Below are 25764 nucleotides of genomic sequence, written 5' to 3' on the forward strand. Positions count from 1 at the left end.
GTCATGTACAGTTTATATAAAAAGGTATGACCTTATTAAACTGTGAGAGAAAGAGTGAAGCCATAGCTGGGGAAAGATACATGGCAAGGCTGTATAGAAACTCATTTTGCCTGTAACATCAATGGGACAAGAAGCCTTCATAGAGATTGTTCAGAGATGTATTCCTTACATTTGTGGCTCCATTCAAATGGTGCTTAAGGATGAAATATAAGCAATATTGAAACTCTGAATATTACATTTACATAAAAGAGTTCTTTATTGATTTTATTATTTTATTCAAGCTGTTTGAAAAACAAAATCTGACAAAAGATTTGTCCATTTTCATTCATGTGTAGCTATACAACAGTAAGGCTGTGGCTGTAAAATACAGGAATAAACAAATCAAATTAATATTTTAAGTGCAGATGAATTCATTGAAATCACCACATACAGCGAAGAATCCCCCAAAAATGTATTCATGGTCTCTAGATAATATCTCAGAGATCCAGACTGCTCTTTAAATCAAACCCCTTTTCCTGAGAATACTCCAAGCTTCCCAAACCCCGTTCTTGTTATTCTTTTCCTTTAACTTGATTTCTGACAGCCAATTCAATTAAGCTGGATATGTGTGGGTGTAAAAAAAGGCAACATGACAAACCCAGAAGATGGATGGCAACCTTTGCTTCACCATTAAAATCACAATTGCGTCGTATTGAAGCTCAGTCCATCGGCACATTACCAGCAGCAGCAAAATGAACACAGTTTGGACTGCTGCACCAGACAGGGTCATAACTAATCACCCTCTGCAGTTTAGTTGCTTTCAAAAGCATCTGCGTGCCAGATTTTCATTTTTGGCTGCCAGTGGAAGAGACATTATTTGTTAGATCGACCACTATTAATTAAAAGTCTGTCAAACAAAAAAACAAGATAAAAATAAAGCTATAAAAAGACAGACTGAGACTGTTTTAATTCGGCAAGTGTTTTGTTTTACAAAGGCAAGCCATGGTGACTCATTGGTCACCTGACCTTAATGGCAGTCTGTGGGGACATGCTGTCCGGCCGCGCCCTGGTTGGAGTCATTGGGCGCTGGGGAAGAGCTGACCTGTTGGTAGATGAAGGAGTAGAGGCTGACGTCAGGGCGCCGACTGAGGCAGCTCTTGCACACTGAGCTATAGTACTGCCCCAAGAGATCATAGACCTCCCCTACAACAGAGACAAGAAGTGCATGTTGGCTAGTGTGGAAAATGTGAACACGTTTTCAGAAACAATAATTAGCCATTATACTTTTTCATGAGACCACATCATTAACAACTAAATCCTGAGAGGAGATGTTATTCTAAATCACTATTAATCCTATCATTATTCCATGGGATCACATCTGTAGCAGTGCGATCCCGATACAGAAAATAAAAAGGCAGAAACACAGTTGCTTATAAACAAGGAGCTTGCCTTACCGACACTGGTGTTTCTCTGTGTGAGGAAAGAGTGCATGTTGTGGACATCTGTCATGAGCTGGCTGTCACCAAAGGTGAAATAGGCCACATCTCGGCCCGCCTCGGCAGCTGCCAGCATCTGGAGCAGAGCTGGAAAGAAAATAAGCCTGTGTTAAACCTCAATAGTGAGAGTGACAATTTGTTTTAATGTAGTATATGGATTGGCCATGTAGGGCTTTTTTATGTGAGACAGATTTATAGATAAAACAACTACATAACCTGTAAACAAACGGAATGTCTACTTTTTCTCACTTGTTAAAAAGGTTGAATATACGGAGGTCTGACTAGACTTCTAGCTGCTGATGTTATCATTAAATGTGAGCGGCAGCAGCCTCTGTGGTATGTACAGTAAAAGGTAAATAATCGAGGGAATAGGTCTCACCCCCACTGAGAACTGTGGATTAGTTACAAAGAGAGGCCAGGTCTGGCCCCGGAGAGCTGTGAATATTTTAAGAGACTGGAAATATGTGTGCTGATTAATGAAGGTTGGGAAGGTGGCAAGTTAACGAGCAAAATTGAATCAACATTTCTTTTTAGAGGAAGGCTTAAGCTGAAAATTCAGCAGTTTCTCTCCCATCCTGTTACAACTGCTTTCTTCACAAATGATCTGACAATTAAAAAAACAGGTGGCTATGAGAGGCCACAGAAGGTAAACCTGTGAGGAGAACAGTGTTGGAATTACAAAAGCTCTTCCCAAGAGGCATGTCATTAAGCAGACAGCAGGTTATTGTGCCTATAGAAGGCTGTACATTGCTACAGCTAATTAACAAATATGTATGTGTGTGTGTATAGTTTGCAGGCACAGGGGTAAAAAGTGAGAAATAGAAGCAACTACTGCACACTGTTAGCATAAACTGTCTTGACACTCCCTGCTCTGTGACAGTGATACAAGGCTCAGGCAGAGCAGTCTAACAGACTGATGGACTAAAGCAAGCGATAAATTTCACTATTAATGAAACATATTAACTTTGTCATTTAATCAATAGGGGGAAGGCGACGAATAGGCTTTAAGTAAATGAATGTATATTCCCGGAAGACAAATGAATGCCCACACTGATCTACTAGAGCCTTTCAATCCTAAATGTATTCTGTTATCTCCAGGAAGAGAGTCCACTTAGACTGCCAAGTGCACGGCAATAATCTAAGCTCATTTTTCTACAAGATCTAGTGACGGTAGTGTTACGTCAGCACTTACCTTTCAGACGTGTGTCACCTCCAAAAACTCCACAGCCCCAGTTTCCTGTGGCCACCGCTGCAAGGTTTTGACTTTGTTCATCAGGGCGAGAAAAACCACAGTAGGCCTAAATAAAAATTAAAGATGAAATAAAGTTTGAAAGCAGCTAATTAATAAAGGTATGGTCAACATAAAGCAAAACACAATTTGATATTAAAGGACAAGTATTCTGTTCAACAATACTCATAATAATATCAAGGAGATACATAAATACACTCTGATATTAGTCTGAAATCATTCAATATTCTCTACATAGCAAATATGTAATATTTTACCTTATAATGAGTACATTGAAAGAGGATCATTGAGATTGTAGTCACTTATGAAGTGCTGCATTACTGTAATTCAAAGGCAAAGCAGTGCAATATGGGATTTTTAGCAGTACCTAACTAGTATGTTTATTGTGTGTGTTACATTTTTTGTTAATTTTGAGAGCTTAAATTTTACATGTAGAATTTTGACACTGGTGGAATATAAATCAAGTGCACCGGTTAGCATATAGGAAGTGATTTCAGACACTGCTGTCATCTCACAATAAGAAAAATCCTTTTGTCATCAAAAACCTGAATGAATCTGGTTTTCCTAGGTTGACATTACATCAAGTTGTCAGCCACATGAGGCTATTCACCAGTAAATGGAGAATGATATGTCATTTGGTACATAAAGCTGGAATCAGCTCTGATGAGCCTCGGGTCTCGGGATCACCTTGCTGTTCCAGATCACTGGTATGCTTCATAAGCTTGCTTCAAACTATCAGATGTAAATTGAATATAGAAAGCAACACAGTAATTCCATTTACTTGCAGGCTTGTACTTGACACATCGTTCAATGCATGAACACATACATGTTAGTAAGATGTGGTTGGCTTGGCTGAAAATACATTTTTAACTTTGTATCATCTGGCAACTTCTTACCTTTTTCCCCTCCGTTTTTACTGCTAGACACGACAACATGTCAGGTGGATTGTGTGTCACATGATAAATCATTTGTAAAAGCCAGGGATGTTAAATGAAAGATCTGAGGGGGCTCTGCCCATTCATTTTCACAATGGAAATTAAGAGAATAGTGAAAATAAATTGTAAGTGCCCATCCTCCCCCTGACCAGTCATAAATTCTTCCTGTGAAAGGGCAGATATGACAGTTGGCTGAACAATATTCGAAACGGGATTGATCTTCATGTTGATGCATTCTTCACATCCTTGCAAGAGCTGTCAAACTCCTCCAAGCTTTCTGACTGCACACTTGACAACATCAACATCTTGATTTTCTATTACAAATGAATACCTCTGCCTGGGAGAAGAACTGTATTAATAGAAGGATTTACGCATTTAAAAAAAATAAAAAAATAAATACAAATCTGTGATGTAAAATTAATAATTGAGATTAATTGCCCTGAGGTCAGAAATGTTCATTAAAATTCATTCTGCGTCTAATGGACAGGGTAATGAATTAAATTAAGCTTATTCTCTATAAACATGACAATCCATCAGTCTGTATTACAGGCATATGATATTTGCCTAGAACTCAATATTAAATAAATATTAAGTAATAAGATTGATTTCCAATCATCAACCAAACGGATTGACAGTGAAGCCTTCAAATATCTGCAAACAAAACATGAGGTGAAATGCTAAATAATATATTAATATATAAAATAATAAAAGTTAAAACATTACTGCAGCCATATTTTGTTCTGTTAAATAGACTTGACTCTACGTAAGATCAAAGCGTAACATCAAAGAGCAGTGGTACATTGCCCCCAAACTTCCACTGCCATAAATAATACAAACTCTTCATTTGTCTACAAAACATTTTTAAACATTTTCCTTACGGCAGCACTCGCCAAACAGTTTCTTAAGCCTGATTTGCGATGAGCTGACATTGTTTTTTGTTCTCAAGAGGTTTCATTTAAACTGATGACGGATCCTCACTAATGCCAAGCGCAAGAATTAAAGGCACAACCCTACACTCATATTTGAGGACACGCAGAGTGAAACCAGAAGAAAGCGAACAGACAGATGAGAGAAAGAAGCAAGAAGGGTAACCTTGTTGAGCTCCCGGTTGATTCTGTCTGGGCGAAACTGTTCAAGAAGGCTCCTGAACTGCAGGGCATCAATGGCCACGATCTCTGTGCATCTCCTCTTCCAGTCATCTCTGGAACAAATAAAACAGATGGTTTTTTTTTTTTACATTTTTATGTGCAACAAAGGGACTGGGCTTTGGTCAAATGAGGCAAATATTTCTCTTGGTTACATACATGTTAGAGCACAAAATTAAGTCAATAAAACCTGACACCAAGATTTGTGATGCTAAAATGTGCTCATTAGCACTAAACACAAAGCACAGCAGAAGCTGATGGGAATGTCATTAGTTTTGCAGATAAGTGGTCATAACCCGAAGTAAATCAATAGTCAAAGAGACATTTCTACTAAAGGAAGGAATCTGTGTGTCTGTGTATATGTCCTTCGCCTATCTCTTGGACCGTTGATGCGATTGGGTGAATTGTTGGGGAACAAAGGGAGTGTCATGTACGTGATATGTTTAAGCTGCTCCTCTCTGTGCAGGGGCAGGGAGAGACCAGAGACGAGGCGTGACACGAGTCAGAGAAAGGAAAAGCAGACAGCGAAAACAGAGCTTTTATTTAAGAATGGAGACTCTGACATGACTGTAGTTAAGTGAGTAAAACGGAGCAAAAACTTCCACGGGTATTTCAAAACCAGTTTGTCTCATGTGTGCTGAGACTGCCACTACAGACAAAACAAACATTTTTGAAGCAAACATACCCACTCAAATCCGAATTGAAAGCGCAGAAAATAGGAACGATATAAGAGCCCGATATATTTGATCCATTTTATTTCTGTTTTATTTTTTAAAAGCAGCCCTTATTTTACTTGAAATGAAAAAAGAACATTTATTTACTAGTAGAGTATTAAAGTATTATTTATATATATATCAAATTTTGTTATTATCATGTTGTACAAGCTCATTCACACCTCACATAAACTGTATTAATTTTTCTATGTGTTGATGTAGTGGCCAGAGGTCAAGCAATCAGCCCATTCTGATCAGCCACATTAGTTTTACTCAAAGCCTCATATGTCAACCTCACTAAAGGAAAAGTCACAAGATCACCAAAGTCATTAGGATTAATCCTCTGGGGACTGTGAATCTCTTGACATATATCCATCCAATAGTTGTTAAAATACTTTAGTCTTGATTCAAGGTCACAGACCAACCGACTGAAATTGCCTTCCCTTGAGCCACATCACCAGCATGGCGAGAGGAGATGATTATGAAGGGGTTAAACTTAACATTTAGTTATTTTAAGGCGTTTAAAGGATCTGGGTGCAATAAATACCTTGGAGTTGTGTCCTTATGGCTGCCAGCCCACTGGTAGGTCTGTGCATAGCCCGTGTATTTACTGTACTGCTGTGTACCTGGTGATTACAAACAACAACATTAGTCACACAACACTGCAAATATTAAACATAATAAACTTTACAGAGATTGTGATTGTCATTAATTTCTTATAAGTTGGAGGACATATTTTGCTAAAATAATTGTGTGGCAAATACCATACTGAACAACTAATAACACACAACCACATTTGGCCCTTAAATGTATATTAAGCAAATCCACCTTTTACATATCTAAATATTTAGATGAACATATAATAAATAAATGAGACACAAAGAAAGAATTATCTGAAATGTGTCACTGAAAATGTTTGCATTGACTTTCAACGATACAAAAAGAACGATTATATAACAAAAAAAATCACTGTAAAACAAAAGGTTTTCAGGGGGTGCTTGTAGGGATTCTGCCTCATGTGGTCGGATGAAACAGAAGCAGCTGTCTCCTGACAAGAAGAAGGTTAAGTTATTACACCACCCTGACCACCCCGCCTGGCCATCAACCCACAGGGGAACACTCAACACCTGTAAAGGGGGAAACTGGAGGTTGGGGAGGCAACAGCGCAGTCAAACAAACGAGGCCACAGATTAACTTCCCATTCATTAGTGCTCATTAGTACCTGGCGGTCGAGAGCACTCGCTGAGATGCTTCATGCTGCAAAGTGAATAAACCAAGTGATTAGTAGCAGGGGCTTGGTCAGCAGGTATAAGGAGGTGTACATGGGGGGGAGGGAATCTCTAGAGTGTGCTCCACTTGACAGACATTTCACTAATAATCAGAAAGACTCTCACGTTTCTTTTAAAGTGATATGCAAAATAACTAAGAAAGATACTCAAGTGCATAATTTAATTCACCAGTGTGCCATTAATAAAAACACATAAGAAAAATGTCTTTAGTTGAGTATGCATGATTCAGAAATTTGAAAGTTGATTCAAATCTTATGAATACAACAATATAGATGTATCATGAGTTTGAAATATTCTAGTGATGCAACAAATAAGATAAAAATGTAAAGCATGTTAAGTTCAATACAAGGTACCACAGCCTAGATGAACATGTTTTAACTATGCATGCTCGAGACCTTTACTGGTCCTCCGAAATGATCATTTCCTTATACCAGACAGAATTGTTGACTTGGTGGAGTGGGCAAATTCAAAGGTTTGGACCATGGCAAAAAATATCGAACTCTATAATAAACCATATTTGCACATGAAAGGAACAACCTTCAGGAACAATATGAATTGTGCTTTAGATTTTTCATGCAATCTATTTGCCATTTTAGATTATTTGTAGTTGGAGTCAGATCAATCCTGACCAGGGAAAGATATGTCTGGATATTAGAGATTTTCTAAATAACAAATAGGTTGCATAGAAAACTGCGGGTATAATTCACAATGTTTCTGAAGGTTGTTCCTTTCATGTGTAAATACATCAAAACAACGAGCCAAATATTTGTGGTGGACCAGAGTCTTGAAAAGGTCAGCAGCGCATCTCATAAACTGGGCAACGGAAGAAGCTTTACTGTTGCATTATTTTTTGCAGTCTGCATCAGAACAAATGAGAATAACATTGCGTCTCGCCTTTAAAAAAATTAAAAGTCATAGCGTCCACAATACATGTAACATAAATATACTGTAAAAATATTGTCAAAACAGGTTTCTAAATAAAAACATACCACTGTGGAATGCCACCACTAGTTTCTCGGCTACTATCCACACAAAACAAGATTTTGTGCGGAGTCAACAAACACTTTCCTGTGTCACTACATCTCGCTTGCATCAAGCTTGCACCGCATTTTCTGGTCAGTACTACCATCAATAAATCATATGACTTCCCCTTGATACTATTTATACTTTTGACCGCCCTGATGGCCGCCAGAGATCTAGCAATCATGGAAAATGCAATTAAGCCCGGGCACTTTTACAAATTTCAGTGCAGAGGTAAGATCCATTAGCTTTCCTACTGTATGCCAAAATGCATCACAGGGTAATATGATTTACCACACGGGCACAATGTAGCTAAGGCTTGGATTTTTTTTACGGGGAGGACAAGAGATACGGGCAGGGTTTAATAAAGATGATGGAATGGAAGAGTCCATTAGCGGAGCAGGTCTTGGGCAGGTCTTCCAGCTATAATTAATTCTGGGCCTATGTAATAACGTTAAGTGGTGTAAGTGGAGAGAGAGGAGAAATGGCAGAAGTCTGAAGGTGACTCCGCCAAAGCGAGAAGCTCTGATGCAGCGGTATGACTGGTGATTACAAGGGCGGAGCATCTGGTGCCTCACTTCCTGTTCTAATCCAAGCCGCTTGTTACGCAATGTTAGGGCAGTACACATATCTATGGGTGATGGATGTTTGCGTAACCATGGTTCACGTCATTGACTCACATTTATTAGAAAATACTTGGCTATAAAAAGAGAACCAATTTTCAAATTAAATTAAATTAAAATTAAATTTTAAATTATAACAAGGGAAAGAGCTGTCACTTTCTCCCGCAAAAATCTATTAATTCATGTCAGACGTAAAATGTATTCAGACAATATACAACTGGATTTGTGTAGCTTCCTTTCATTTTGTCTAGCCGTTTGTTTTTTGGAGTTAACATAATTCTTGTTGAAAGAGTAGGCATTATAAGCTGTATTATACCTTTTTTCGGACTAAAGATAATCTTTTCATTGGGTTATTTTGCTGTGTTGCTCTATTTTTGTATCGTCTTTTCTTTTTTTGGTTTGTTTATGTATCAATATGAATTTGTATATGCATATTCATTCTAAAAAAAAAAGCAATTACTATATAAAATAACATTGGTTTTCTAAAGTCGTCATCAAATGCAATCAAGCAGCTACAACAGTCTAGACAAACAGGTGGAAAAAAAAGAGAGAAAACAAAAAGGTGCCATCATCAGCCTCCTGCTGGGATTCCTCAAGTCTAGCTCGTGTTACTGGTGCTACTGGCCAATCCCAACCTTGTTTGTTGCAACCACTCAATACTCAAGTACAGCCTGTTGGAATTACTCAACACAAAGACCCAACAGAGCAATCAGGACAGCCCCATCTCCCGCCTGACGCTCCTCTCCTCTGCACCCAATCAAAAGGAAACATGACAAGGACACATCCAGAAAACAAGGCAATTGCTACAAACATCCTTTAGCCTCTTGCTGAGCCAGGATGGGGTAAATTGAAGGACTACCATGTGTACTCCATGCTGTGTGTGACTAGTAATGTTCACAATATTTCCTCTGTCAAGTTATAGGTTAAGGATGAGAAAAGCGAACCCAGGGTATTATTGACCTGATCAGCATCAACAGACTAAATAATGAATAATTTATATTTTTTTAACAAGGTGTAGGAAGCTTTTGGATCACTGACCTTTGATGATCAGACATTCATTATGATCCAGGGCTTCAGTGAAGAGTCGAGAAACGATGAGCTCGGGGTTGATCAGAAAATAAATTTCCTCCTGAACTAGACCATGACCGATGACTCCTCCTCCCACAAACTGATTGGCAAAATCCACCTGCAAATCAAAACAGATAACAGAAACCTTTAACATGCATGCACTTGTGGATAGTATCTTTCAATTTTAATTGCACATAAAAAGCATCACCTGAACTGTTCACATGCACATATTCGTATAAAACAAAAGAGCTAGATGACAGTATATGAACATTTTCTTTGATTGTGTAATTTATAGTTTCCCAAACTTGGACAACAGGATGAAAAACACCTCATGAAAAGGTCTGAGCCCTTTTTCTTTTATTTGTGACAGATTCCCTGACAAGCTGATTCGGAAGGTGGCCTCAGGTGATCGCATTACTCAGACATCTGTCCCCCACCCAAAATGAGCTCTCCCCAGGAGCAACATTTGAGTGCACTGCTGCCAGTAGCAAATATCAAAACAAGACAGCAGTCCTATGGTCCAAAGTAAACATCTCCCTCTAGCAATAACATGCTGGTAAATTGACTGCTGACTAATGCCTGTGATATCTTTTGCTACTTGTGTTCTTTCAAGTTTGTGAGTAGATCTGTGGATGACACTGATTTACTTGTTTATTTGGTCTCTTAATGATTCAAAAGAAAATCTGCATCTCATTGTTGAAGCTCAGACACAGACGTGACAACTTATTGTTTTAGCCAGAAAGCAGCCATATGGAACGTATAATTCTCCGATTTCAGGATTGACAGTTGTTGCTCATTGGCCTGTCGACAGCCCGGGCCAACCCTATCACAACCCCAGCAAGAAGCTGCAAAGGGGTGAGCAGCAGTCTGAAAGCAGATCTCCCCAAACTGGTCACTCAACTCTGGGACAGCAAGCTAGCCTCTAAAGTCTACTTTGACAGGCTGTCAGCACCCCACCCCACCCCTACCCCAGCAGAGTGTCCATCAATCCAAGCCGCAGCGTGCCCTGGAGCTGGTCATGTGTGCACATCAACTGTCAGCTTGTGGCAACTGGAGGCAAACAAAAGGTGAAAGGCAAAGCGGGCCATCCTGACAGAGCACAGGAAGCATGGCCCACAAAGAGATCAGAGGAGGCTCAGAGGCCTCGACCCCAGTCCCAGCACACACTCCCTCCGACATGTCACAGGCTCCCTAAATGGCCTTTTCAGCAGCGGTAAGCATTCTGGGTGAAAGCCTCCAGAATGTGGTGGCTCAGGGACTGACTACAACAGAGGGAAAAGAGGACGGGACAAGGAGGAATATCACTTCAACTGAGAGCTTGTTTAAGCAAAAGATCAGCATTCTGAAAGGTTAAGTCCCTCTAAACCACATTATTGTGTTTGTGTATTATGTGCTTCCCCACCTTTGTATCTTACCTGAAGCATTCCATATCCATCCTCCTCAATGGTCCCTTTGCATGTAATATGGAGCTTTGTGAGCGGAGTCTCTGAGCTGAAACAAAGAGTAAATTGTTCTTCAGTTATCAGAAGACAATAGATCGAATCCAAAACCACAGCTGGGCCCGGAGGAGAAGAACCTGCAGGGCTCCTACAAGAACATGGAGCATAAAATCCAAAGTGATACATATACTGTACATCCCAGGGGACAGCTTCCTACTTTCAAACAATTTCAAATATATGGACAGCATTGTGAATGAATTTGATGCAGCCTGTTTTTACCTGGAGAACCAGTTTCAGTCACAGGGGAATTGATCCCAAACAGACAGAACAAGCCCTGATATACCAAAGCATGTTCGAGCGTCTCACATTCTACGAGAAAATCCATGTGGTTATGTACTATGACTGACTTGTCCCTGAAGGAGAGAAACATGACTGGGCTCTGTGGAGAAGATCTGGCTGCTGAACTCGAAATCTAGGAGGGTCACCTGCAGAGGCTGGCTCAGGTTCTTATTTGGCAGAACCCCCCTCTTCTCACTGACAGGTAACTCAAATGGCCTGTGATATCATGACTTTATACAGTGCTTTAAGTGGAAAAAAATAAGTGCCAGTACTCCCCTTATAGAACTGTTGCCAGGTGAATTAGGCGGTGGGCGGTCGGTTCCAGTAGATCATTAGGTGATATATTCAAATACTAGAACATGATGCTGATTTTTAAAAAGAAAATTGTTTTATTGAACTTTCCAGACAAATTATGCTTTTTAACTTGCATGTGGCCCAAGGGGGGCACCTGGAGATGGAGACCAGACATGGAGAAAATTGGAGAAGCTATGCAGTTGACAAGTAAATCAATTAAATGACATACTCCTGTGTTTGTTTCCATCATAACAAAACAGTAGACAATGACTGTCTATTATTTTAGACCTAAACATATATTTGATTGCAGAAATAACCTTTCAGTAACTGTATTTGGCCTACAATCAATTTTTGGCAGGTGAAAATGCCTTATTATCTGTTGTAATGATCCTTTAAAAGAATTCCAAGCTGTCCTGTGAGCTCTAGTGTTTATATTATGAAGCTTATGAATGAGATCAAGTCATATTTAAGCAGAAATCACCTAACAGTAACTGTATTTGGCCTTCAATCAATTTATGGCAGGTGAAAACTGTTCGTTATTTTATAGGCGTATGTAACCCTCCCATAAATCATGTCTTTTATAGTCTTGTCTCCAAATAGTAGGCATAAACAATAATATTAGATATACAAAACACATCCAAACATGGGAAGCAAATACTACGTAGGGCCCAGATCAGATAAAAAAAACAATGCAGAGTCACAAGGATCATTGCAAAAGTGATCATTTCTTTATTGAACACACCCATAAATCACATTCATTATAGTCTAATTTCCAAAGACAGGGCTAAACAAAGACCAAGCACATTGAAACTTGTCTATCACGTAATTGCCATGCCTTATTTCGCTACAAACTACACTTCTTTTGGCCACAGTTGTGATAATTACGTATCAAAAGTTAAACTTTCTAAGACACATACCTTTGCTATAATTGCGGACGTACAGTTTATTTGTATATGCATATTATGACCGTTTAGCGCTACACCTCAACGGGCTGCTGTGCGCGCACCCGCGGCCAGAAATCAGATTCTGGCAGACGATCACTTTTTGGCACGACACCTGTACACTCGGGCAGGCGTGCGGTGCGTACCAGTGCACACTGGGTAATGTAGTATAGCCATAGGAATATGAGTGTCACGAATCGCAAAGAGAGAAATAGAACAGGACAGGGTACTGTGAGCTCATGAGAAGTCCTGGTACGCCGTAAAAAGTCCCGGCACGCCAGAGGCTAAAATTGAGAAGTGCCGGTACTCCGTACCGGTGCGTGCTGGCCCACTTAAAACACTGACTTTATATAAATGAGATAGTAGCTCTGTATTGCATCCCATTCATGATTTTACATTTATATAGAATTCACAGCAGCTGTTCTCTATGTTTGTCTACACTATTTTATATCATAAAAAATTAAATAAAAAATAGTATCAGCTGTGTAGAATAACTTGAGCTTGAATTCAGATCCTTCACACTCTACCGAATGTACAGCAGCTTCCATGTCTTATGTTCCATGTCTTATGTTCTGGATGCTCGTCCCCACCCGCCCCCATCAGCTGATGATTAGAGGGTTTTTTCTAACAGGCATGGTAACAGACCAACAGTCTCTTCTGCTTGTTTAACATGAGCAATGCACTGTATAATATATATCTCGCAAATGCCTCACACTAAAGGATGGAAGTTTAGACTCATACACATTAATGAACCAGTATATACTGGAAATATCTGCAATCACAAGTCTTACTCCTTATTGAAATTGTGCTGACACTCAGCTTGCAAGAACAATTGTGATTTTTCAGAGATAAAGCTTGCCTCCAAAAAACCCACTGGATTCAGCACACTGCAGGGACTTTTGGAAAAACATTGAAGACTATACTTCTAACAGCAATAATGATCAGATTTCAGTATACTTCACCTTTTCCAATCCGGAGGTTCATCCAAGCTTTTTCGTGTGAATGTTACAAGACCAGTGGGCTCTGAATAGCAAAAGGAGGAAAGAAGAAATGTCAATATTACTTTACATCGATAAGACTATAAATTATACATTTGAAGTTACTCATGAAATTAAAATATAAACACCTACTTTGCTCAGTGATACTTTGAAAATAGCACATAAGAGTTTTCAGCTTCTCAATCTTCTTTGAGGAGGACCCCTCGAACAGCCTGCAGGCAAACAGATTATTTATTTAATTCAATTTTTGTTGCTATTAGACTACATATTATGCTCATCTTATAGAAATGAAGGGCATACTTTTTAAACAAGAGATGTATACATGGCATCACAGCCAACAACCAACTCTTTCGATCCAATGCTACAGCCAAGACCAGGAAAAACGACACTCAATATAACCAGTGCCGTAGAGACAAAAGACTGCCACTCTGGCCATGTGAGTTCAGTCATGCTTTAAGTTTTGACATGAATTAGTTCATCTCTCACTCAGGTTCCCTTTCAGTCACTAGCCGATTATGTAGAAGCTCATTCACTGTTACGACAATGGAGTTGCCTCGGGCTTGCCATCACAGAGTCACACTCATGTGCCACTTCACAGCACTCACACAAAAAAGCAATAGAGAGGGAACCCGCGCCCCCTCCTTGGGGATACATTAAGAAGTCCTGTGTCCCTTTTGAACAACAGTGTCCTCAGGAAGCAAAAGGTCAACCCCCCTGAAAAAGAACACACACACACACACACACACACACACACACACACACACACACACACACACACACACACACACACACACACACACACACACACACACACACACACACACACACACACACACACACACACACACACACACACACACACACACACACACACACACACACACACACACACACACACACAAACAAACACACACACAGCTGCTAGTAGTGAGGTGCAGTGGGCGGGTATGAATGCACAGCATTAAGCCCACCATCTCACTCTAGAGCAAACTCCATAAAGAACTCCACTACCCACCTCACATGCACATGCCATCATGAAGAGAAAGAAATTTCATGTGAGGGAAATTAAATAATGACAAAAGCTTGATGCACTGAAAGCCCTTCAGGGGTAGAGAAACTCATTCATCAAAGTCAACTTCTGCATTCATTTCTCTCTTTTTTCAGAGTGGGCAGTAGAAACAATTGTGCGTCATGTGGTCCTCAGGGCAAACTGTCTTTAAGTTAGGCTAGACACTGTTGAGAGCAGGCTTTTAGTAACAGACTGTGATGTATCTTTGGGGAATGGAGAATTAATACACAATTATATAATATCAATAAAGTCCCCCACAGAGTAAAAAGCTATGGTGTAACTCAGGAAAAGGGTATAAGTGACTACAGTATGTATGCCAGCTGGGTTTCTGCATCATCAGCACAGGAAAACATTCCTTAAAAAACTGGTAAATTCAGCGTGCAAACTGAATAAACTTCTAAAAATAATAGAAGTTGCTAAAGAATACTTTGAATGATTGAGGCAACGCTCAAACGAGCCAAACAAATAATAATTCTGCATAGATATAAAAGAATCTCTACAGATATAAAACTCAGTTTTATTCATTTTACCTTTCCTGTGAGTATTCTTGTGAAGTAATGTGGGGAAAAAATAATTTGGATACCACATATCTTATGTAGCTTTCCTTTCAAATCAGAACAAAACCTTTATGTGAATGAAATAGTGATGCGAATGAACGCTGTTATAGCCGTCTGCAAAAAGCCAATGGCCTTCTCCATTGTCAAAGCAGCCATCTGAATCAATGTTAATCTAATTCCCTCCTCCATTTAGGTAATTACACTGCGATGCCAACAGAGATGGGGGACATGACTGCGTAGTGATCTGCAGACTGATTTTGCATTACACCACCCAGACGATCTTCACAGCAAAAGCTCGCAAGGAACAAAAAAAAGGAGGAAAAAAAAGAAGAAAGAAAAGACTATTTGTCATTTAAAGGTTTGGCTCTAAGCTACACATAAAGAAAATATATTTACTATTCTGGTAAAACTGACAAGTCCCAAAGGAAGACAGCAATGAACAGCAAACTGTATTTCAATCCAGAGTAAGGCTGCTCAATTATGGCAAATCTCATAATCACAAATAGTGTGATCGATATTGGGATCGCAATTATTACTTAACAAAATTACTCATTGACTTAAAACAGAGATGTTTCCATTGTATTAAATGTATCAATCCACACTGTCTCATAAAGACACCTTGTGATTTTATTTTACGCTTTGAGTCTGTTTCTGTTACGTTTACTGAAGCACAATCTTCACAGATATCACACAAATATCCCGCTGTATATGTATTTTGAACTTATTAAGAAATTGCCTGATCAAGGCTCCAAGTCTATCTGTGAAATTGCCTGTTTCACTACAGATGGATTCCCCTCACTTGCTTAGGTAGGTGGGGAAATAAAATCAATGAATCGATAAATACAAACACTGTTTCCAGACATAAATATTTTTTTGGTTCAGTAAATTTCTGCTGTCAGTTAGCCAGGTGAAGGCAGGTTAGCTGGTCACTGGCCAGTAACTGCAGCTGATCGAGGGCCGGTTCTTTGGACAGAGACGCTGAATGCAGGTCAGAGGTTTTTAGGGAGGGGCGAAAGTGCACCACTGTAAAAAAAAAAAAAAAAAAGTGTGCTGGACTCCTAAAGCAAAGGGGTGCACTGGAAATAAAAGTATCATTGCAAAACGAAATGTGGCACAATATCCATTTTGTCTATTATCTTGTTTTCATAACCAGTGGAAGCTGAAAATGTAATTGATTGATAAATCGCCCAGGCCTAATCCAGAGGTCAATGAATCAATGTACACATATATCGAGAAGTATGAAATGTGAGCAGATAGGACTCTGTAACAGATCTTTGTTAAAGCCTGTATACTATTAACAAAATATATCAGGTTTTGATAAAAGGTACCCTTGCAGTGAACAGTGAACCCTTTACAAAGCTGAAATCTCAGTATCCTGTCATAAAATAATGGAGACTATTGTCCCTTTTCTGAAAGAGCACAAATGAGTATCTGCCTTATGAGACATGATGTATAAGACTGATTAATAACCTAATGTGTAAACAGTAGTGTGGTGACCTTACAGACAAACTGTAAAAGGTGGTTCTGGTCAGGGGAGCAGGTTAAATTAAAGGTCTGTACTGTACTTACTGTAATAATGTGATCACACAATGAAAAAGCTTGGTGGTTTTAATAAATGGTCAAATGAACAATAATTGATAAGCTCAATGTTGATTTAATGAAAGGCAAAATCTTTCAGATCAGTTTTCAAATCAGACTGCTTGCTATGTTCAATGTACTCTTGGTACAAGGTGTATGTTCATATGTAATTAAATCTACAGTTTAAATGTTGTTCGCTCTAACACGCAGCCAGAAGATAAAATGATTAGTGAGGAAATCATATACAGTAGTGCCCCCTCATGGAATTGAAGCTAGTTGTCACCGTCCTCTCAACATTTACAACCAGATTATGTAACTTTAAATACAATGTGTGAAACTACCACGTTCTTACATTACCTGACGAAGTTGATGTCTGGGTAGTTGTAGTACTCTGTCTTTCTGGAGTTGCGTCGGGGGAAGGTACAGAAGAAGGCGTTGGCGAGCAGACATGCCACCTGCTCCTGAGACATGGTGATGGAGTGGTTCATGCCTCTCTTGAGGAGGGGTATGGGCTAGAGGAGGAACAGAGGTACATTTGAGGAAGGTCAAACTCATTTGTTTTGTCAATTTGCCAAACGAGACATTGAAGTACATTGCATAAATATACTCATTTGGTACCACTCTGCCCTTCTTGAATCAGTCTTCATAATAACAATCAAGGTCCATCCATGCTTACAAGTGATCTATACTCCCAATAAAGGCTATGGGCTTATAAATAAACAAAGCATGTTCATAAGTAATTGTACTGACAATGGGGAGAGCATGTTGCATGAAGACAACAGAAAAACAGGTAAATTGCTTATTTGTTTGGATACAAGTTGCGTCACTACATTCAAATTTAAAGCAATGAACACAGCCATAATGATGTGTTAATCGTACTTTAAGTTCTCTTGTACTGTTCAACACACTGAATCCAATTACTATCTAATATGTTTTATGTTGTAGAAAATCAGTAATGAGAGAACCCATTGAGTTCAGAATTTTTTTTAAGTCGATTATGGGTTAGCTAACTCAATTTCTATCTATTAAATCCAAAATCTATTAAATAATAAATGCTACTCTATTAGCAAATCCCCTACATCAATTATTATATTAATTTTCTATTGGTACCAAATTAATTGTGACAAGTGGAAAATAATGAATTCTTACACTTCAACACACATCACAACTTTCTATTGTACTCATGTGTAGAGTGATATTTAATGCTGATGGCTTACACCAGAGTTTGTCACATGCATTCATGGAAAGCAAAAATCTGCTTGCTTTGGTAATTTTTTAACTTGGGTGATCCACTGATACACTGATATCAAATTAAATAAAAGATTACTGGCTGCTCAGCCAAATGAATACACAAAAACCTTCTTAATGTGACCTTTTCTGCTGCAAACACACGTTGCTCTTAATCATCCACACGCCAAAGAACCAAATGGCCAAAAAGCCTCTAAAACATCAAACAAATGACCATCAATAGCTACATGCCTTGACCTCTCCATTTTACTACCATTTCACAAGATTATTTGTCATATTGTGACCTTTGGGATCAACCTGCTGCAGTGATTTACTGTGTCACAGACCAGTGAGTCAGTGTCCATTGGTTAGTGATAGCTGTTACCTTGGTACAGAGCTCAGATGCTCTCAGTGCTAATTGCACCATGTCTGGCAGCAGGGAACTAAACAGATGTTCGGCAGCATCAGGCTCCAGGACCTTGGAGAGAGAAAGAGATCTGTTTATGGTTGTTGTTATTGCCACAAAACTCAGCTGTTATTATTATTATTAGCTGTTTGCACTGATTAGTTTGAGACAGAGAGATAAAAATAAACAATTCTGCTAAATATCAAAATCTTACAATACATGTACAGTTTTAGGGACAAAGCAGCAGCACACTCCATAGTCTGAAGAAGTACCCTTACACTAATCAAGCTAATATATTGATTTAAAATGTGAAAAAAAGAAAAACAAAGAGAAGACTATTACATGTTATTGTGCATTTAAAAGGGAATGTGACAGATACTCTAGGCCTGCCTTTAACTGGATGGTTCATCAATAATATCACCAGAAACAAATATTTAACACCAACCGTCAATTAACTCACAACTGTGAACCAACGTATAATATTTACTACCCATATTTACACCCATATTGGCTACCAAATGTCGGAATGATCAATCACAGAGCAATTTCATCAAGGTTAGACGGCCATGCCAGCTGATTAAACAGTCTTCCTGGAAGAAATGCAAATGACCAAGCATTTGAAACAGAAAGGACAGTGTGTTCCCAGGACAAGGAGCCTTGACTGGTGATTTAGCCTAGGACATTTATATTATGGCAAAGGAAGCCTGACTAAACACTGTCATAAGTAATGACCTGGTTGACATCATAAACTGCTCCTATGGGCGTAATAAATGAAGGCACTTGACAGGGCGAGACGGTGGATATAGCTGAGGTAGTATAAGCCAAGCTCTTTAAATCAGCACAAGCAGTGCATCAAATCAACTGGACTAACTCTCTGTATGACTCGATACAGGTCTGTACATCACACCAAACTGACAAAGTAATCAAGCAAGATATGGGGGCTGTGGACAGTAAGAAACAAGAGCTCCCGTACAGATTTAACACAACGCCTCGCGCTCCTGTTCCTATTCCCCACAGGTCCGAGCAATAAAACAATCTGCTTGACTGCATCTGTGGACGTGTGACCGTGTAAAAATAAAACACTTGGCGTGCTCATAACCGTAAATACAGCACTAGTTGGACTGTTGGAAGAACTAAACAAAACTGACGCTGTCCATCAACAGCTTTTCTGTTATTCATAAGGTGTACGTGGTGAGATGAATATTCAATGAGGGCGCCGGGCCCGTCACTCTATGCCATTCATAGTCGACTTTTCCCTGACACTCAAAATCCTCCTACTACAGTGTCTCCACTCTGGCACCTCCAGGGGAAAAGTAACAAAATGAAAAAAATGTGCTTTACATTGCACTGTTTACCATTCCTCATTTTACTTGTGTAGCACTAGATCCTCTAGGATTGTTTTTTAAAAGTTGAATGTGTTAATAACCACCAACACAATATTCTGTGTTTTATGAGCAGCTTCCCATCAGTGTATTGGGGATACATACAACCCAATTGCAACTGCATACATACAGCATACCAGACTACTAAAATACAGATTCATTACTTAGTCAAGCTCTGAATAAATCTGAAAAGAGTACAGCCATAAACAGTCTTTGTTATGAGGAATGGTGTGTGTCCACTCTGTAATAACAGAGCATAAATGAAGCAAGTGTATTTTGTCTGAGATACAATCATATACATGTAAATTTAAAAAGTTAGCTGCAAGTGCCCAACATAAAAAACAATTTGCACATTTTCTTTTTCACTACGTCATGGTAAACAATGCACCCACACATTCAAAAGTTTACGGTTTGGTATGAAATGATCAGTGATACTGGCTTCTCTTCACTTCAATCACAAAACAGTGATAAACATCTTCACTTAATCAGTTATAAATCATGTGGCACACAAATCACATAAAATCTAATTCAATTTTAATATGTGGACATTTTGCCGTTTGACATTCTAGTAGACTTGACAACAACAAAATCTGGATTATGGCTAAAGCCTCTCAACATGCTCAGCTTTTATCAGATACAATTCCCATTCTAACATGATTTATGACATAGATACGGTACACAATTGATTCAACAGTATTAGGGTGGAGCAAAGCATTCTCTAATGTCAGCCATTTTCATTTCTGACAAGTTACCAAACGTGACCTTTTGGCAAAAGATTAAATTAATTCTCTAGACTCCCACTTTGCCTCTGAAGGGCTGCAACATTCTCCTGTGTGATATCCAATTTCTGTTTTTGTGCAAAATGACAGGAACATATCTGACATACTGGCATCCATGAAAATAAGGTTCCATGTTTGTTTGTTTTTCCTGAGATGTGAGATATCTTAAAAACATGGAGCTGATGTATTCTAGATGATGACGTGTAGCACAGAGTGAGTGAGGGGTCTCTTACCATAAGGAAAATAAAGCCTATTATCTGTCTCCTCTTACAATATCAGGAAAGATTTCTTATATCATATCATGTCACAGCCAATTCCCTCCCAATGGAATATTCCCAGCGCTTCATGAGACAGACAGTACACAGGATGATGCAGAGTGCATCAAGACCACAGATGATGGATGGCCTTTAAACAGGGCTGGAGAAGACACTGTCAACTCTGACAAATGACCAATGAACCAACCATGTTCTGGCCATCATGATGCAACTAAAGCCTATTTTACCCTGAGTCTGTTTAGAAAATTACTTGAAGCTGGGGACAGTAAAAAAAAATAATTTAAATACAGAAAAAAAACACATTTAATATACGGCTTAATCTGAGCTTCAGAATGCCAAACAGCCAGATGTCTGGACTACACAATAAGATAAAATATATACAGATTTATTACATTATGTCAACTGGGAGCAAGTTTTATGACATAAATTATAATACAGAATAAACCTTTTTCACACTTGGCACTTATAGGGCTCAGTACTGTACTGCTCTAATTGTTCAGATGACTTGGGTGTCTACTGTTGGGCAGGAAATGAGTGGACATCAGAGAGAGAACCAAACAGACTATTATGTCTACGATGATCATAGAACTACTGAAGACAAGGTTATTTTTAACCCCGACAGTTGATTCAGTTTGTTTTCAGATTTCTTTCTTCATTGCCATTTCTCAGCCCTCACAAATATTAAAAATGAAATTAATCCTCTACACTTAGCTCATACTATACACTAGGAGCAGTGGGCAGCCGCAATGCAGCGGCCACGGACCAATTTCAGTTCTTTTTGTCAGTGCTAGTCGTCAGGGGCACTGACAGGAGCATTAACCCTAACATACATGTATTTGATGGTGGAAGGAAACCGGAGCACCCAGCTCAAACCCTGACAAACTCCACACAGAAAGGACCTGGGTTCGACAGCTGATCTTGAACCCAGGTCCTTCTTGCTGTGAGGCACTGAGCTACTGTGCCACCTTTTTAAACATTGCTTGACTCATTCATGTAAAACCCATGTTTTAAGAGGGTTTTTATATGCTCAACTGTTTCTATTTCAAAGGGAAAATTGTCTTAGCTTTAGGGTGCAAATCAATAATAAAAAATCCATCCATCCATATTAATAAATCATAAAGAAGTGGGAAAATGGAAATAAAACAGGAAATGAGAATAAGATATAGGTGGCACACTTATTATATGGAGAAAAACAATTGCACATATACTTGTTTATTTAAATTAAGATGTTACGAAGCTTTAATTATGTTTTACCTCTTAGTCCTATTTGTCACATACATCATGTCTTCCATCCCACATTTTTCCATTTTTTGTTAAATCACTAACAAGCAGTTAGCATTTTTATCATGATGCCTTCTTTTTACATGTGAAAATATGAAGATATTAGACCTACTACCCATCTATACTGATTTCCAATACCACTAAAATACTGTACATGCCAAGCCACATATAATCTGGCGTCAAACGAGACATCTGCTTAACTGTGTGTTCTATTCCACTAATGAGCCACCTGCACTTTCTTTGACCCAAGCTCTGTGAGAGACAGTAACGTTGGTTTATGATGCCTTCTGTTGAGCAATCAAGTATCATGATTGGACAGATAATGTTTCATTAGCCTACAGCCAATTCTTTGACATCTTCAAAATGTATGTCCATATGTGTTTACATGTCCGCAAGACTGCATTAATTCAGTGATTCCTCTATATAAGTATTTTTTGAGAACAAAAGAGATTCAATTCACTACTTCTGGACTTACTGATATCCTTAAAAGAAACAGTAATCATTAGATAGGTGTATTGTTTACCTTAGTGCAGTACAAATGTAATGCTGTGAAGTCCCATTTCTTGGCGAGTGAAGAACAATATTTCAATATTGCATTCTGTAAAAAAACAAATTCAATAATTATATTATTACGTGACAAGCTAAATATATCAGAATTTTTAAAGTCAGAATTACTATCTATGTTATTAAAACAACAAGCAGACTGTCCAAATATAAAAATTCTGGCTAATGCAGAGACCATGGGCATCTCAGTTCCTGAGCTCATGACGCCATCTTATGGCAAAAACTAGAAACATCAACTGTACTGCACTGTGCCCCTGTGTGTGTTTAAGAGGTCAAATACTGACGTCTTATCTAAAACAAACAGAGATGTGAAACTTACCCGCAATTCCAGTGAACTCGTTAATTTCTTGGACAACGTTTCAGTGATCAGCTCCCAGCGACTCTTGTTCTGTCGCTCTCTCGTTTCCTGTGAAAGCAGAAATTAAGTCAGCTCTCTGCAGGGGGGAATTCTCTTCAGCTTCTCAGAATATAAAAGCTGTGTTGGTGCTCCTGTTTTTTTGCAGTAATTTCATGCGATAATTTAACATGTGCCTCTTCTCTGATGCCAATCATTTTCATACTATGGTATTTCATTATATTCATTTATACACATACAGATTTGAGGCATGAAAAGTAGATGTAAAGAGCTTTCAGAAACATTTTCAAACAAACACTAATAAAATTAAATGTTGCAGTGTTAATCTTATCATCCTGATTGGTGGTAATAAAAGACTGCAAAAGACTTGTCAGCCATACAATGTGATTGCACTGTTTCGATGACCAATATTAAATTACTGAGCCACCTGTTGTGCAATGAAAAACAGTCAGCATGCATTTTAATAATCATGACTATAATTGTTACTGATAGGTATATACAAACATGGACCATTACCTTATCTTCAATGGGAAACAGGTTACTATCAGAACAGGGCATTTTGACATGGACATCGTCCCAAGAATCGGTAAACTTATAAGGATATGGAGCAGGAACTTTATCACTCTGAAGAAGGTCTGTCTGTCAATAGAAGTGAATGAAAACAAATGGCATTAGTACATGTGATACCTGTATACCATTATTATCCTGAAAGTCCTTATAAAAAAGATCTTCTCATTGCACAAACTACTGGCCTAAACTACAAAACACTATTAAGATATAACTTTAGTCATTTAATCTACATAATATTCTGAAATGTTAACTGGTAATGTAATTTACCACTTTCACGAGGGAAATGTCTGCATTCATAGTCTGCATAAACCTTCAAGGACATCAGGTTGGCCTATGAAATTACTGTATTTATTGCTAAACCACCTGAATTACTGTAAACAGTATAGGAGAGAAAGAATTATGCAAACCCTTATCATCACAGTATGCAGGCCAGGAAAATCCTTCAGTGGAGGAAATGGTCTGCCACATTCAGGCATTCTTTTCAGCTCACTGATTGGCGTCCCTAGCCAGGTGACATTGGGGTCGACATCAGCTGAGGAAGTTTTCTTGTCTGCATTTTGTTTCATTTGAGACTTATTTGGCCTGCCCTGTGTTAAAGGGGAGCCAGATGACGACGAAGTCCCTGAAAAGAAATCTGTTATTTTGGTATTGTGTTTGACAGAGCTCACTGAGCACGACACTGTTTCTCCTTCTTCTTCTTCTACATCACCATCACTGCACGTCAGTGTCTCTGTAAGCTCACTTTCTGCTGAATCCTTCAAAGCTGGTGACACAGGGTTGTCTTCCTCCAGGTCTTGTGGTGTTAAGAGTTGGGTTTCTTCATCTGAGTCAGAGATGGCAGGTTTTTCAGACTTTTGGCAGTCCAGAGATTGAGCTGAGGAGCTTTGAATGTCGTCACCATCAATCATTTCTACATCCTCTTGTGTTTGGCACACTTCAGATGTACTTGGGGTGTTTTTGGGCTTCACCAACCATCCTTTAAGAGTATTTTGAAACTTCTGTTGTTGTATGGGGTTGATTTTGTGGTGGGAGCCTTTTGTCTTTACACCTCGCAAACCAGCTGCTCCAGTCTTTGGCCGTATATCCATCGTTGTTTCTGAATTGTTGTCTTTCCTTTCTTGATCTACTGTCTCATTATCTCTGCTCTGAATGCATGCAGATGTGCCTGAAGAACAAAACATGTCATTTGTTTTAAATGCAAGTTTCTGACAAGGAGTCATTAGCTTTATACATCAACATACCTTGGATAGAAGATGAAGGGGACGTTGGGGCACTTGTTTCAACCCTGAGTCTCTTTGCTAAAGGTTCAAAGTCTGTCAGTGCAGTCATTCTACAGAAGAAGGCAACACATGAGATATAACATGCTGTATTTGAGACAGTTTAAACATGATAAACAACACCACTGAATACTTACAATACAACCTGAGCTGACACCACTAACGAAGTGTTATTTCGTCGTGTCCAGATGTGTTTCTGGGGCAGTCCTTTCTTCAACAGGTGAGCAAATCTCAAAATACCATAGCCAGCCATACATAATACGATCTACTGCAGGACAGCACATACTGGTGCATTGGTTTGGAAGATAACCACCTGTGTTGCCATGTGAACAATTGAGTAAGAAATTACTTGATTTAGTCGAGTACCTTATTGAAAATCTTTAGTATTTTATCATTCAGACTTTTGACTTATGTCGTCATTTACGCGAGTTGTTGCAGTGGTTGACAGACCGTCTAGAAACAACTGTAACCTAGTTAGCTTATATGCTAACCAGCTTTGGACATCACCGTGTTGTGAAACCGACCGAAAAACAACGTGGTGGGTTTGAACAACTTCTGTACGTGATAGCTGTCTAATAGAAAGAGCTTCAAAGTACAATATGAGAACATGTGTCAGATTAATACGCACAGTGAAACTTTGTGCTAAAAGGTAAATACTGCTGCTCGGTTCAATCACTTCCTCAAGCTAGTGACATCACGACGATAAAATAACGCGATATTTCACATCATCCGAGATTATCGTTTAATAGAGAAGCTACAGATCCAAATTATAGGCCTATTTAAAAGATATAAAATTATCGACTAATGTTTCTTATTATTATTTATCTGAAACTATTTATTTATTTATTTATTTATTTATTCCTCCTATGTATTAATTTGCATTGATGAATCCAGCCATATGCCTCAAAGTATATGA

The 25764-nt window shown here is 38.8% G+C and overlaps 1 protein-coding gene across 2 annotated transcripts; it reads right to left on the reverse strand.

Moving 5' to 3' along the window:
* Window positions 1-264: 264 nt before the first annotated feature.
* Window positions 265-25509, reverse strand: LOC134003346 (poly(ADP-ribose) glycohydrolase-like). Of its 2 annotated transcripts, XM_062442512.1 has the most exons (18): window positions 24986-25509; window positions 24813-24901; window positions 24314-24736; window positions 23979-24193; window positions 23518-23640; window positions 22966-23052; window positions 22606-22680; window positions 18345-18437; window positions 17090-17244; window positions 13661-13740; window positions 13493-13553; window positions 10933-11008; window positions 9488-9635; window positions 6065-6143; window positions 4752-4860; window positions 2668-2773; window positions 1434-1562; window positions 265-1182 (listed from the first exon to the last, which is right to left on the reverse strand). In XM_062442512.1, exons 1-18 carry the CDS (start codon window positions 25099-25101, stop codon window positions 1007-1009), a joined length of 2340 nt encoding a protein of 779 aa, XP_062298496.1. In that variant the 5' UTR covers window positions 25102-25509; the 3' UTR covers window positions 265-1006. The 2 variants fall into 2 exon arrangements, with proteins under 2 accessions (XP_062298496.1, XP_062298494.1); XM_062442510.1 differs by having other exon boundaries at window positions 23979-24736.
* Between the last annotated feature and the right edge of the window lie 255 nt (window positions 25510-25764).

This window comes from Scomber scombrus, chromosome 21 (assembly GCF_963691925.1).
Source record: "Scomber scombrus chromosome 21, fScoSco1.1, whole genome shotgun sequence".
Classification (NCBI taxonomy): domain Eukaryota; kingdom Metazoa; phylum Chordata; class Actinopteri; order Scombriformes; family Scombridae; genus Scomber; species Scomber scombrus.

What these genes read in the sequence shown, in the direction of transcription:
- LOC134003346 (XM_062442510.1), bottom strand. Translation starts at nt 25,101, where the DNA reads ATGGCTGGCTATGGTATTTTGAGATTTGCTCACCTGTTGAAGAAAGGA. An exon ending in CGAGTTCACTGGAATTGCGG is followed by an intron (nt 22,681 to 22,965) that starts GTAAGTTTCACA and finishes GTTTTTTTACAG; the next exon opens with AATGCAATATTGAAATATTG. An exon ending in ACAGAGAAACACCAGTGTCG is followed by an intron (nt 1,183 to 1,433) that starts GTAAGGCAAGCT and finishes TCTCTGTTGTAG; the next exon opens with GGGAGGTCTATGATCTCTTG.